The 13811-nt window shown below is 38.4% G+C and overlaps 1 protein-coding gene across 1 annotated transcript in view; it reads right to left on the reverse strand.

Annotated features, from left to right (window-relative positions):
- The window catches only part of PMF1 (polyamine modulated factor 1), a 31877-nt gene extending 18151 nt beyond the window's left edge, over window positions 1–13726 (reverse strand). Inside the window, exons 1-2 of the mRNA XM_007482060.3 lie at window positions 13237–13726; window positions 5492–5597 (exon numbers count right to left, since the gene is read on the reverse strand). Of these exons, the coding sequence (XP_007482122.1) occupies window positions 5492–5597; window positions 13237–13478 (348 nt within the window). The 5' untranslated portion in view covers window positions 13479–13726. The remainder of the gene's footprint in view (window positions 1–5491; window positions 5598–13236) is intronic.
- Window positions 13727–13811: the final 85 nt, after the last annotated feature.

The following is a 13811-nucleotide window of genomic DNA, read 5'->3' on the forward strand; positions in this document are numbered from 1 at the left end:
ACACCTCCATAACTAAACCTTGCATCCTCAGCTGGACTGGGTGTTTTTTCAATACTTTCTTCAGGGGGGATTGTATTTTCATAAAATCCAAGATTTAAATTTTGTTTGAGATAGATCTTCAGAAAAGAAGCTTGCTAACTAACTGAATCCAGAGAATGAACTGTTTGCAGAAAGATACCTAAACCCTTACACTATAGGAAGATCCGGAATGAACCTTGGGGTGCGGCTGATTGAACTGAAGGTTGATTGAACATTTATTTTGAATGTATACTCTTATGCCAAAGGGGACTGCCCCCTAATTGGCTTTTGTCAATGCGCCCAGCAAAACATTGGTTTTGCTGTCTCTCTCTCTCTCTTCTATTTCCCCTCGTCTACAACTATTGTAGTTTTCCTCTTAGAGGATAAAATTTTATATACACCTGCAGTTAGAATTTTTTGGGGTGCAGGACGCTTATGTTTAGTCCCCTAATCATCATTGGGGGGGATTGTATTTTTAAATTTCCTCCATCTTGCTTGATCTAGCACCCAAGAATGTGCACACCCACACTACACGGGCATGTGCTAGCTAATGACAAATCAGAAACAACTGACTGCCCCCCTGGGCTGCCCTAAGCCAAGCTTGAGCCACCATTGGCAGGTGTGAGGCGCAGGAAGAGAACAGCCTCTGGAGTTCACTCACTTCCTGTGGACAGGGCTAGAGTCAGTTCAATCCTGGAGCTTGAGCTGGGAGGAGGCCCGCAGACAGCTTTCCTTCAAATCGGTCACATGAGTGAAAGGACTGACTCCCTTCCTTGCCTTGGCCCTCCATGGCCTAAAATTCCCTCTGGCTCTGCCAGGAGGTTGAATTAACCTCTTCCTTCTCTCCTTCTTCTCCCTCTTTCCTTCTCTCCTTCTTTCTCTCCCTCTAATAATTTCTTACTCCCATTGTAATTAAATTACCATAAAACTCCATTCTGACTTGATTGTTTCATTAGGATTTCCATAAGTGAAATCCTTGGTGACCAATAATTAATATAATCAGTCATTAAAAGTAATTTCAAATATTACAATTTTTACACCTTCCAGAATGGCTAAATCAATTCACAACTCCACCAGCAATGTATTAATGTCCCAATGTTGCCACATCCCCTCCAATATTTATTACTTTCCTTTGCTGTCATGTTAGCCAATCTTCTAGGTATGAGGTGGTACCTCAGAGTTGTTTCTATTTGCATTTCTCTGATTATGATATTAAGAACATTTTTTCATGTGTTTATTGATAGTTTTGACTTCTTTATCTGAAAATTGCCAATTCATGTCCTTTGCCCATTTATCAATTGGAGAATGGCTTGAATTTTTGTACAATTGATTTAGCTCTTTATAAATTTGAGTAATTAGACCTCTGTCAGAGTTGTTATAAAGATTTTTTCCCAATTTGTTGCTTCCCTTCTAATTTTAGTTGCATTGGTTTTGTTTGTATAAAACCTTTTTAATTTAATGTAATCAAAATTATTTATTTTACATTTTGTGATTTTTTCTAACTCTTGATTGGTCTTAAAATCTTTCCTTTCCCAAAGATCTGACAAGTATACTATTACTGTGTTCACCTAATTTACTTATAGTTTCCTTCTTTATATTTAAGTCATTCACCCATTCTGAGTTTATATTCATATAGGATATGAGATGTTGATCTAAACCTAATCTCTCCCATACTGTTTTCCAATTTTCCCAGCAGTTTTTGTCAAACAGTGGATTTTTGTACCAAAAGCTGGAATCTTTGAGTTTATCATAGACTGTCTTGCTGAGGTCACTTACCCCAAGTCTATTCCACTGATCCTCCCTTCTGTCTCTTAGCCATTACCATATTGTTTTGATGACCACTGCTTTATTGTATAGTTTGAGATCTGGTACTGCTAGGCCACCTTCCTTCACATTTTTTTCATTATTTCCCTTGATATTCTTGATCTTTTGTTCTTCCAAATAACTTTGTTATAGTTTTTTCCAATTCAGTAAAAAAGTTTCTTGGTAGTTTGATGAGTATGGCACTAAATAAGTAAATTAGTTTGGGTAGGATTGTCATTTTTATTATGTTAGCTCATCCTACCCATGAGCAATTGATGTTTTTCCAGTTATTTGGATTTAGTTTTAATTTTGTGGAAAGTGTTTTGTAGTTGTGTCCAAATAGTACTTGTGCTTGTCTTGACAGATTCCTAAGTATTTTATATTGTCTAGGAAGATTTTAAATGGAACTTCTCTTTCTAACTCTTGCTGCTGAGATATGTTGGAAGTATATAGAAATGCTGGTGATTTATGTAGGTTTCTTTTGTATCTTGCAACGTTGCTAAAGTTGTTGATTATTTCCACTAGTTTTTTAGTTAATTCTCTAGGATTCTTTAACTAGACCATCATATCATCCGCAAAGAGTGATAGCTTGGTCTCCTCATTGCCTATTTTAATACCTTCAATTTCTTTTTCTTCTCTAATTGCTACTGCTAATGTTTCTAGTACAATGTTAAATAATAAAGGTGATAATGGGCAGCCTTGTTTCACTCCTGATCTTACTGGGAATGCTTCTAATTTATCCCTAATGCAGATGATACTTGCTGATGGTTTTAGATATATGCTGTTTATTATTCTTAGGAAAGGCCCTTCTATTCCTATACTTTCTAGTGTTTTCAATAGGAATGAGTGTTGTATTTTGTCAAAGGCTTTTTCTGCATCTATTGAGATGTGATCAAATCCCATTCTTAAGGGCCTTAAAACTATGCATACCCTTTGACCCAGCAATAACCAATACTCTATATCCCAGAGATCAGATATAAGGGAAAAAGGACCTATTTGTACAAAAATAGTTTTAACAGCTTTTTGAAGTCACAAAAAATTTAGTGTTAGCAGCTTTTTGAAGTAACACAGAATTGGAAATCTGTGGGGTACCCATCAATTTGAAGAATAAATTAATAAGCTGTGGTATATTGCTGTAATGGAAAACTATTATGCCATAAGAAATGATGAATAGGATAAGTTCAGAAAAACTTGGAAAGATTCATAAGAACTAATGCAAAATAAAGTGAGCAGAACCATGAGAACAGTGTATACAGTAAAAGAAATATTATACAATGATGAACTGTGAAGGACTAAAATTTTATCAGTAGAACAAAGTTCCAAGATAATCCTAAGGGACTTATGATTAAAAAAAAAAGGTATCCATAGCCAAAGAAGGAACTGTTAGAATCTGACTGCAGATCAAAACAAACCATCTTTCACTTTATTTTCTTCATGAGTTTTTGATTGTGTATATGAAGTGTCTTCAGTTATGACATGAGGAATATGGAAATATGTCTTATATGAAAGTACTGATATAACCCATACAAAACTATTTACCACCTCAGGGAGAGATTTAGAGAGGGAATCTGAATCACAAAATGTCAGAAAGCAATATTGTCAAAAATTGTTTCTATGTGTAACTAAAAAAGAAAATCAATAAAATTAAAAAAAATACTATCCACAGGATTTGGCTTTTAAAAGATTATTACAAAAATGAATGATATGGAAATAGGTATTGAGTGACAATACATGTATAACCCAGAGGAACTGCTTATTGGTTCTCTGAGGGGGGAGGGGAAAAGGGGAGTGAAAGAACATGAGTCATGTAACCATAGAAAAATATTTAAATAAATTTAAAAAAATATTGTCCACACCAAATATTTTGTTATTTAAATATTATTTCCTGTCTTAACTATTTCATGTCTACTTAACTGAAGCTTAAGTGTACTTTATTTTTTTAAATTATCATTTTTTAAATAAATCCTACTTTCCATCAATATTGTGTATTGTTTCCAAAGCAGAAAAGTGGTAAGGACTAGGCAATGGGGGTGAAGTGACTTGCCCAGGGTCACACAGCTGGTAAGTGTCTGAGGCCAGATTTGAACCTAGGACCTCCCATCTCTAGGCCTGACTCTCAATCCACTAAGCCACTCAGCTGCCCCCTTAAGTGTACAATAGAAAATATATCATGTCATATATTTTTGTATTCCCCATAATACTTAATATTTAACCCAGGACTGGAAATATAGTAAGGACTCTATTAAATGATATGTCAGACTTGTACAAAAATATTTATAGCCATGCTTTGTGATAACAAAAAATTGGGAAACGAAAGGATGTCCTTTAATTGGGGAGTGGATAAACAAATTGTGATATCTGATGGAATACTATTGTGCTCAAAGGAATAATGAACTGGAGGAATTCCATGTGAACTGGCACGACCTCCAGGAATTGATGCAAAGTGAAAGGAGCAGAACCAGGAGAACAGGAGAACATTGTACACAGAGACTGATACACTGTGGCACAATTGAATATAATAGACTTCTCTACTAGTAGCAATGCAATGGTCCAGGACAGTTCTGAAGGATTTATGAGAAAACGCTGTCCACATCCAGAGGAAGAACTGTGGGAGCAGAAACACAGAAGAAAAACAACTACTTGATCACATGGGTCAATAGGGATATGATTGGGGATGTAGACTCTAAATGATCACCCTATTGCAAATATCAATAATATGAAAGTAGGTCTTGATCAATGACACATGTTAAACCCATTGGAACTATTCGTTGGCTATGGGGGGGAGGAGGGAGGAAGGGAGGGAAAGAACATGATTCATGTAACCATGGAAATGTTCTAACTTACTTAATTAAATAAACTAACTTAAAAGTTAAAAAAACTTTCTATGTCAGAAAGTACTACTGCTTCCAATCTCTTAGCAACTAGCGTTTAGAGTTTTTTCCATACCTGCAAAGTTTCAAATTGTACAGAAGAGAAGGTTAAAGTCTAACAAATTAAAAGGACTAGCTGTGTAATTGGAAATCTTTTACCCTAAAAATTACATTTCCCAGGAGCCCACTGATTTCCTGTCATTATGTACTTCCTGTAGAGAGGGGATATTGGGCAGTGGGATTGCTGGTCCTGGGCCTCTTTTCCTTCCTGTTAGTGACTGTGGTGGTAATTGGAGATTTGAATAGGCTGATTAGCTATGGGCATGTGGTTTTTTATTTTGTTACTTCTAAAGATCATTAATAAATCTCTTAAAATATAATATTTGAAATTATCATAATTAATTTTAGTTTTTACATAGTTCAAGGTTACAGAGGTTTCTTTTCTTCTATACCACACTGCCTCAGATGTACAAACTTTCCTCCACTTCATCCAACTAATATTAATAATTATCTACTAAGCATGAAGCACTAATAATAAATAGGGTATATAGAGATGGGAGGTCCAAGGTTTAAATCTGGCCTCAGATACTTCCTGGCTGTGTGACCCCGGGCAAGTCATTTCACCCCAATTGCCTAGCCCTTACTGCTCTTCTGCTTTGGAACCAATACATGGTAGTAATTCTAAGATGGAAGATAAGGGTTTAAAATAACTAGAATATAATTCCTAACCTTGAGAGACTTAAAATGTAGAGGCTGAATCAGAAAACCAAGAGAATTTGCTGTGTTTTTTGTCTACTTACCCGGATGGATGTCTGCAATTGAGTTATAAACTGGTCATAGATTAGTCGTGTCATTTCAGGCTGGAGTTTGTAGAAGCGCTTGTAACACTTGGTAAATCGCTCATAACTGGACAAAGGGATGAGAAAATAAGAATTAAACCACCATGACAAGGATCTGCCCACCTACTCATTTGATTACCTCCTCTGGAAAGATGAACTTTCTAATCACAACCATTTCAGGGCTGAAAATTCTGGTAGATAATCCAGGCTCTCACTTTTCCTGATCTCTACTCTATTCTCATTTTGCCGAGAAAGACAGGGAAATTTAAACCTATCCATGCTACAGCTCTGGGCAAAGGCTAGGATGGGGTCTTGGGTTGACCACCTATAGTTGTCTTATCAAAATTTGGGTTGGAGGGACATCTTCCTGGCTCAGTAGATAGAGTGCCAGGCTTGGAGAAAGGAGGTCCTAGGTTCAAATCTGACCTTAGACACTTCCTAACTATATGACCCTGGTCAAGTCATTTAACCATTAATTGCCTAGCCCTTACCTCTCTTTTGCCTCGGACTATTATTGTGGGATGTTTAAGGGGAAGAGACAAGAGGTAAACATGCTTACTACAGGACCGAATACTTAGTAATACTAAGATAAAAGGGAAGAGTGTTGTTTTTTTAAATTTTATTTAATTGATCAATTAAGAGAATTTTTCAGAAAGTTTTTTGTTTTTTTAAGAGAGAGCTGAAAGAGCCTTTCCCTCCCCAAAATAAAGTCTATTTCTAGCTCTCTTTTTTTTCTCAGATACAAGGAGTCAATTAAATTAAATAAGTTATCTTTATTGCTTCCTCCTCTGCTTTGTGTTCTCTTCTCTTACTCCACTGCCTAATACCATATCCTACATTTTCATACCACCCACCTTTATGACCCCAAGACACATTTGAATTTAGTCAGGGAAAGCACCTAGGGCAGGAAGGAGGAGATGCACCCTGGGAGCCCAGCACTGCCCCCAGAAGAGCCCAAGCTGCTGGAGAGAACAAGGTAGACTTTTTGTACTCTAGGCCTCATATAATAAGTACAGAGAGTCCAAGTCCTCACAAACAAACCAATACTCATGAGATTCATGGAAAGCCAAAAAGTCCCTACTCTACAACCTGATGCTGAAATGGGTTGGGTGGGATAATGGCACACAACACTGTAGGATAACAGGCTCTCTTACTTTGTTCCCTCTGCTATATCAAACCATTGCTCACCCCAACTTCAAATTCCCTGGGAGGTATAAGAAATAAGAATGATAAGATCAGTGATCCTCCACTAGAATGAGTGTGTTTTAAGTGGGAAAATTATGAGACTGTGTTTTAGTATTGGCACTTCCTACTACCTGAATGTGCAACCATAAGCAAGTTCCTTCCTTTGAATGTCAGTTTTTTGATCTGTAAAATAAAGGGTTAGGATAGGATGGTCTTCTATCTAAGAATTATCTAGGATTACATCTACACTTTTCCCCCTGAGGAGCTCACTCACTGCTTAAAATAAAAAAAAAAGAACAATATACAGGATATGGGATACAAAACTCCCACTTTCTGGCTAGTATCCTGTTGACCCAAGCAATACAACCAAATTGTTGTTTGCATCTGGTCCCCCTGGAAAGGCCAAGTCTGTGGCTACAGTTATGGAGAAGGGAAGATGAGGATATCTCATCCGGGGTAATTGTGGGCTAACTCTGGCTTGGCTTTTGGATATGGGTCAACTTCTGTCCTTCCTCATCCTTACTCAGGATCGGCAGCAGAGAGCTTGAGCTGCCTTGTGTTTTCTTCTCAGCCTTTCATCCCTCAGGATTGCTGAAGGAGAGTGTGTGTATGTGGTATATAAATGTGTATTTTTAAGCCTACATATACACATGTATGCATGTGGTCAGGATATAACTAGAGAATGGCACAGAATAAATACTCTTCCTATCTCTCCAGCCCACAAGGTTAGTCTGTCTATACTGCTGTGGAGAATTGAGCTTCAATCAGGGGAGAAACATGAATTTGGGAAACAAATGTAAATAGGAATGAAAAGGAAGCAACTCCTCAAGAGGCAACAGAAAATGGGAAAAAAACAGTTGAAGTTACATTTTGAATTCTTTGAATAGGTAAGAAAAGGAAAATAATACATTCTGGGAAATCTCCAGGCTTCTTCTTTCCCCCCAAAATATCTGTCCTACCTTCTCTGCTGGAGTAGTGTGAACTCCTTATCAGTAAGGACTAAGTCCTTAATCTCTTTGCTGTATCCACAGCGTTCAGCACTGAGCTAGGCATGTAATTAGATCGGGATGGGGGAGGGTCACAATTGGCACAGATGTCAAAGGTGAGTTACCAAATGAATTGGAATGGCATGGCCTCCAAGGCTTTGGAAAGAGGCGCCTGATTATATGATGGGAAGAACTCACTCTGTTACTCTTCTGCCCAATCATCCTTTTACATCAGGTCATCACGTACTAAAAGCATAAAGGTAGGCTTTAGGCTTCCCCTATTGGTGAACCCAAGTTCATCTCTGCCAAGGCTCATGGTTGAGGTTCTACTGTCTCTCTCTTACCTCTACAGGGGGCCTCTCAGGCCTGGAATCTTACCGATGTAGTGATAGTAAGAAACCAGAATAAGGACAAATTGAACAGCATTAGGAAAAGCTTGACTTAAGCCTTAAACAATAAGTGGTTTTTAAAAAAAACACATTTATTGAGTTTAAGCAACTAAAGCAAAAAAAATTTTTGAGCTAAAGTATTTTTAAAAATTCAATGCATCTATTTCACTATTAACATAAGCATTGTTTTTAGAAGCTTTAAAAAACTCAAAATGTTGTTTTAAAAATTATTATTTTTTCTTTGTACTTCAGTGGCTCCTATGTGCCAATATACTAAAAGACTGATTTCTATCTAGATATATTTATTTGCATGAAGAATTGTGCTATTGACTTGGGGGCTAAAGTATTCATTTTGTCCATTAACTAAGCTCTTTGACTTCTCCCTCCTCTTTTCCTTTTACTACCGAGCAAACCCAGCAGGGGGCAGAGAGGGGATGAGAGAACAGTGAAGCTCCAGAGTCCATTTTGCTCCTTGTGAATAGCTTTGGTTAAAAAAGGCTAAAGAAAAGGGTGAAAGAGTATTTCATTTGGCAGTCAGCAGCGCTGGCTCTGACAATAACTATCTGTGTGACTATAAGCAAATCAAGTCGCTTCAGCATCCTGACATCTGCTTTAACCTGGAGCTGAACAAGAACCTTCACTAGGGAGAGGAACAAGGGAATGAGCAATCATTAAGTTATTTATTTTATTTTATTTTATTTTTTTATCAATTACATGTAATAACAAATTTCTACATAAGTTTTTTGAAGTCACATGATTCAAATTGTCTCCCTTCTTCCCTTCTGTTTCCCCCTCTTGAAGCTGGCAAGCAATTTGATCTGGGTTATACATGTATTATCATGAGCAATTATAAAGTGTCTACTGTGTGCCAACTTACAAATATTACCTCATATGATCAATCCTGATAAGTAGGTGTTATTTTTAGCTCCATTTTACAGGTGAGGGAACTGAAGCAGAAGTTAAATGCTTTTGCCTAATGTCACACAGCAAGGAAATATTTGAGGCAGAGTTTGAACTCAGGTCCTCTTGACTCCAGGCCCAAAGCTCTATCCATATATACTACCTGGCTGCCTGCTACATGCCTGAAAAGTGATCATTCAATCTTTGCTAGAAGACTTCTAATAAGGGGAAATACACTACTTCCTAAGGCAGCTCATTCTGCTTTTTGACAGCTCCAATTACCAGGAATTTTTCCTCTAGATCAATCCTCAGTTAGGCACCTGCTTCACACGGTTGTTCTAAGGATCCAATGAGATAATATATGCAAGGTGCTTTGTAAATGCTATATAAATATTGACTATTATTATGATTATTATTCCACCTACTTGTCCTGGTTCATCTTCTAAAGTCAGATGGAATAAGCCTAATTCTCCTTTCACAGGACAGGTACTTAAATTTTTGTTGAATTCTGTGTAAAGTACTAGGGATATTATATTGTATATATCTTTGAACAGGCAGAAAGAGGGAAAAAAAGTATTCCTTTAAGCAAAAATAAATTGGTCCCTGTCCTCTAAGATGTGACACTCTTTTGAGAGGGTACAATGTGTACATAAATAAATATATGGTATTTTGGGGAGGGAGAGGTCACAGACAACTAGAAAAATCAAAGAAGGCTTTGAATAGGAGAGGTACTTGAACTAAACCCTGAGGGTTTGAAACTAGGTATTCTAAAAGATGGAGAGGAGAAGGAAGGGAAGCCTAGAACAAAGGCAGAGGTGGGAGATGAAATATTGCGTGTAAGGAATAGAGAATAAGTCAGTTTGGCCAGAACAAAGACTTGATGAGAGAAATGAGGTAAAATAAGGCTGAAAGGATAAGTGGCCTGTAGAGGGCTTTAAATGCTGTGCTGAGAAGACTGTATTTTATTACAGAGGTGAGAGGGAGCCTCTGAAGATTTTTGAGTAAGGGAATTCAATAATGAGACCTATTTTTTAGGAATCCTAATCTGGTAACTCTCTGGAAAATGGATTGAAGAGAGGAGACAATGGAAAAAGGCAACCAGTTGGAAGAATATTAGAATAGTATAAATAAGAGGTGATGAGGGACAGAACTAAGGTAAAGTCAATATGAGAGGAGAGACGATTGGACAACTGGAAGAATGGAGGTAGAATCAATAAGAGACTCAGCAACTACTGGGGGGGGGGGGCAGAAGGGAAAGAACGTGAATCTTGTAACCATGGAAAAATATTCTAAATTAATTAAATAAAATTTTCCAAATTAAAAAAAAAAAGACTCAGCAACTAGTTAAACCTGGGGCTTAAAGAAAATTAGTCAAGTATGACTGAGTTTACAAAAGGTAGCTGACTATTAAGGTTACTTAGAGCTACATTTAGGGTGATTTCAACAAAAACGGAAGAGGAGAGATATGAAGAGATGGGTTTGGAGAAAAATATAATAAATGCTCTTTTGGAAATTAAGTTTGGGAAGCCTCTGTGATCTGATGGTGGAAATATCCAAGAGAACAGAAATGAAGGCTAGTTATATAGATTTGTTATTTATCTGCATGAGATTATAGTTAAATCTATGGGAGATAATGAGGTCACAAAGCATAAGAGAATCTAGGACAAAGCTTTCAGGAACACCAATGCTAAAAGGCTAGAGTTTGATGACACAACAAAGGAGATGAAGAAAGAGTAGCAAGACAGATAAGAGGGAAAAGAAGATGGAGTCACAAAAACCAAGGGAGGGAAGAATATCCAGAAGTTAATGGTTAATGGTGTTGAAAACAGAAAAGTAGAACAGAATATGGAACTCAGATGATTGGATTTAGCAGTTTCAAGATCTTTTATATATTTGGAAAGGGCAGTTTTTATAATTTTAGTTTCTCAAAAAGTAGTTTTAGTTTCCAGCTGAGATTAGAAGCCAGTAACCAGGAAGAATTCATTTCCAAAACTAGTAAGGAGATAGTATGATATATTCTGTCCCAGTTAGAACACATGTAGAATATATTCAATTATACATTTTAGAAAGGATTTAGATGAGCTAGAGAATGCCCACAGAAGAGCAACCAGGAAGACAAAGGGCCTCAAATTCATGCCCTATGAGGTTTGAAAAAAAACTTGGAGATGGTTAATCTGAAGAGCCTCTTGTCACATGGATGAGAGATTAGATTTGTTTTCTGTTTGACCCTAAGGGGAGTAACTAGAAACAAAAAGATGTTGCAAAGGGGTAAATCTAGTATTGGTGTAAGGAAATATTTCCTAACCATTAGAACTATCCAGAAGTGAAGGGGATGATCCTGGAGGGAGGTAGTCAGTTCCATTTCACTGGAATCTTCCATCACTGAATGACCCTGCCAGAAATGTTTTAGGGGAGATTCTTGTTTATATATGGATTAGACTAGATATCTCTTGATGTTCCTTTTAAGAGTTCATGACTGGGCTGAAGAGTGAGAAAATGGAGACCATAAGTGGCAACAATCCATTCTAGGAATGTGGCTGTTAAGAGAAGCAGAGTGATAGTTTGAGGGGTTGGCAGGGTGAAATGAAGGCTGTTTGTTTTAAGAATTTTGAGATGTGGTAAGGTTTTTGGGTGACAAAGGAGTGAAGAAAATTTTTCCTCTATATTCTCTTACCTGGTAAGTTCATCAGCTCCCTTGCTTCAGATATCATTTCCTTGTAAATGACTCCCTTATCCATACATCCAACTCTAACATCCATACATCTAACTCCAGGATTGCATCATGAATTGCTCAGCAAACAGTTCAAACTAGATTCATTATCTCCACTCCTAACCACCTAAGCTTTCTTATTACCACCAACATTTCAGTGTCATCCTCAACTTCTCTCAACTTCCCTCACCCCATAAATTCTTTCAATTGCCAAATCTTATTTCTACTTCCACAATATATTTTGCATCCTTTATCTCCTTTCTGTTCATGGCAACTGCTCTAATTCTGGCCTTTAAGGCCTCCCATCTGTACTTTTTTCAGTAGCCACTATTTGGTCTCTCCCACTTTCCTTTCTCCAACTCTTAGTAATTTTCTTAAAGGACAATTCTCATTATGTCACTTCTCCTTAACAAACTGTGACTTCCTGTCAAATAGACTCCTGTTTGGCATTTAAAGCTCTTCACAATCCACTCCCAACTTACCTTCCTCCACTTATTAGACATTACTCTCTTTTATGCTCTCTATGGTCTAGTCACACTGACCTACTTGCTTTTTCTCAGTCCAAACACTATTCCTTTGTACTTTCTCCATGCCTGGAATGCCCTCTCTTCCTGACCTCTGCCTCTTAAAAAAATCTGTTTTCCTTCATGATTAAGCTCAAATGTCACCTTCTGCAGGAGGCCTTCTTTTCTACTTGTGTTTGTGTATATCATACACATATGTAGTCCAGTTTATATGTATATTGCTATATGGATATAGCTCCCCTATTAGAATGTAATCTCCTTGAGGGCAGGAGCTGATTTTTGCCATTTCTTTTAGCAGAGTGCCTAGCACAGAGTAAGCAGTGCTGTGCAAAATGAATTATGGAGCAGGCAAGCTGCCAGGGGAGAAAAGATAAAAAGCCCAAGGAGAATCCAAAAAAAGTTTTTTTGCAAACTTCTTAATGGGTAGGGCTATTTCATTTTTGCTTCTGTGTCCCCAGCACTTAACACCGTGCCCTGCACATAGCAGAATCTTGGTTATCAAGTGAATTGATAGAAGTATCTGATTCTGAGATAGCCTGTTAAAGACGGGGAAATCATGTGTTTCCCTGTGGCCTTGTACATTTTTATGGTCTCAACCTGTGGAGCTCCGAGTGCAAAAAGTCCCCAACGTTATCGTATACCCCTGGCCATTCATCATCTAGAAAACCGTCCGGGGCCAGCGGCACTGCGCCCCGTCAGAAGTCGACCTCAAACTCTGACTCAAAGGTACGGGAACTTATCCACTTGTGGAGTTCGGTGCCCATTCCACTACGAAAACTAAATGCGCGGTTACAATCACGTAACGTATCTGCTTCGCTATTTGAATGCCTTATATAATTTGGACCGACCGCCCCCTACAGGTAAAAAAGCTTGAGCTCAACCAGGAGGCAAGCACGTGAGTAGTCTAAAGCTAAAATCTCGCGAGATTTGGGCGCTAATATTCCCTCCCCTGGGTTTCCGAGATTAGAGCACTCGCGAGAATTCAGGCTGTATTCATTTAGCTTCGCCTTACCTTCCGGCGGACACTAGCTTCTGAAGAAAAGTGTCCACCACGGTGTCCAGAAGCTTTACTTTCGGGATGTGAGTGGCAGACTCCTCCGCCAGGGACGGCACCTCGCCTCCCATCACCTCACTGCTGCTGCTGCCGCCGCCGTTACTGCCACTCGCGTTCGCCATGTTAAAGTCAAACCGCCAAAATGCAACGGCCCCGCCCGCCTCGCAACCCAATTGGTCGATTCTACGACCTCGTCCCATTGATTGGAGGCAATGTAATGCCTATTAGCGGCACCAATCCAACCCTGGTGATCAGCGCCTAGCCGTAAGCCAAGCCTGGTAGTGGTAAAGAAAAAGACTTTAAAACTCTTTTTTTTTTTAACCCCTTGCCTTCCGTCTTGGAGTCAATACTGTGTATTGGCTCCGAGGCAGAAGAGCGGTAAGGGTTAGGCAATGGGGGTGAAGTGACTTGCCCAGGGTCACACAGCTGGTGTCTGAGGCCAAATTTGAACCCAGGACCTCCCGTCTCTAGGCGTGGTTCTCAATCCACTGAACCACTGAGCCACTGAGCTGCCCCGGACTTTAAAACTCTTA

Source organism: Monodelphis domestica, chromosome 2 (assembly GCF_027887165.1).
Source record: "Monodelphis domestica isolate mMonDom1 chromosome 2, mMonDom1.pri, whole genome shotgun sequence".
NCBI classification, from domain to species: Eukaryota; Metazoa; Chordata; class Mammalia; order Didelphimorphia; family Didelphidae; genus Monodelphis; species Monodelphis domestica.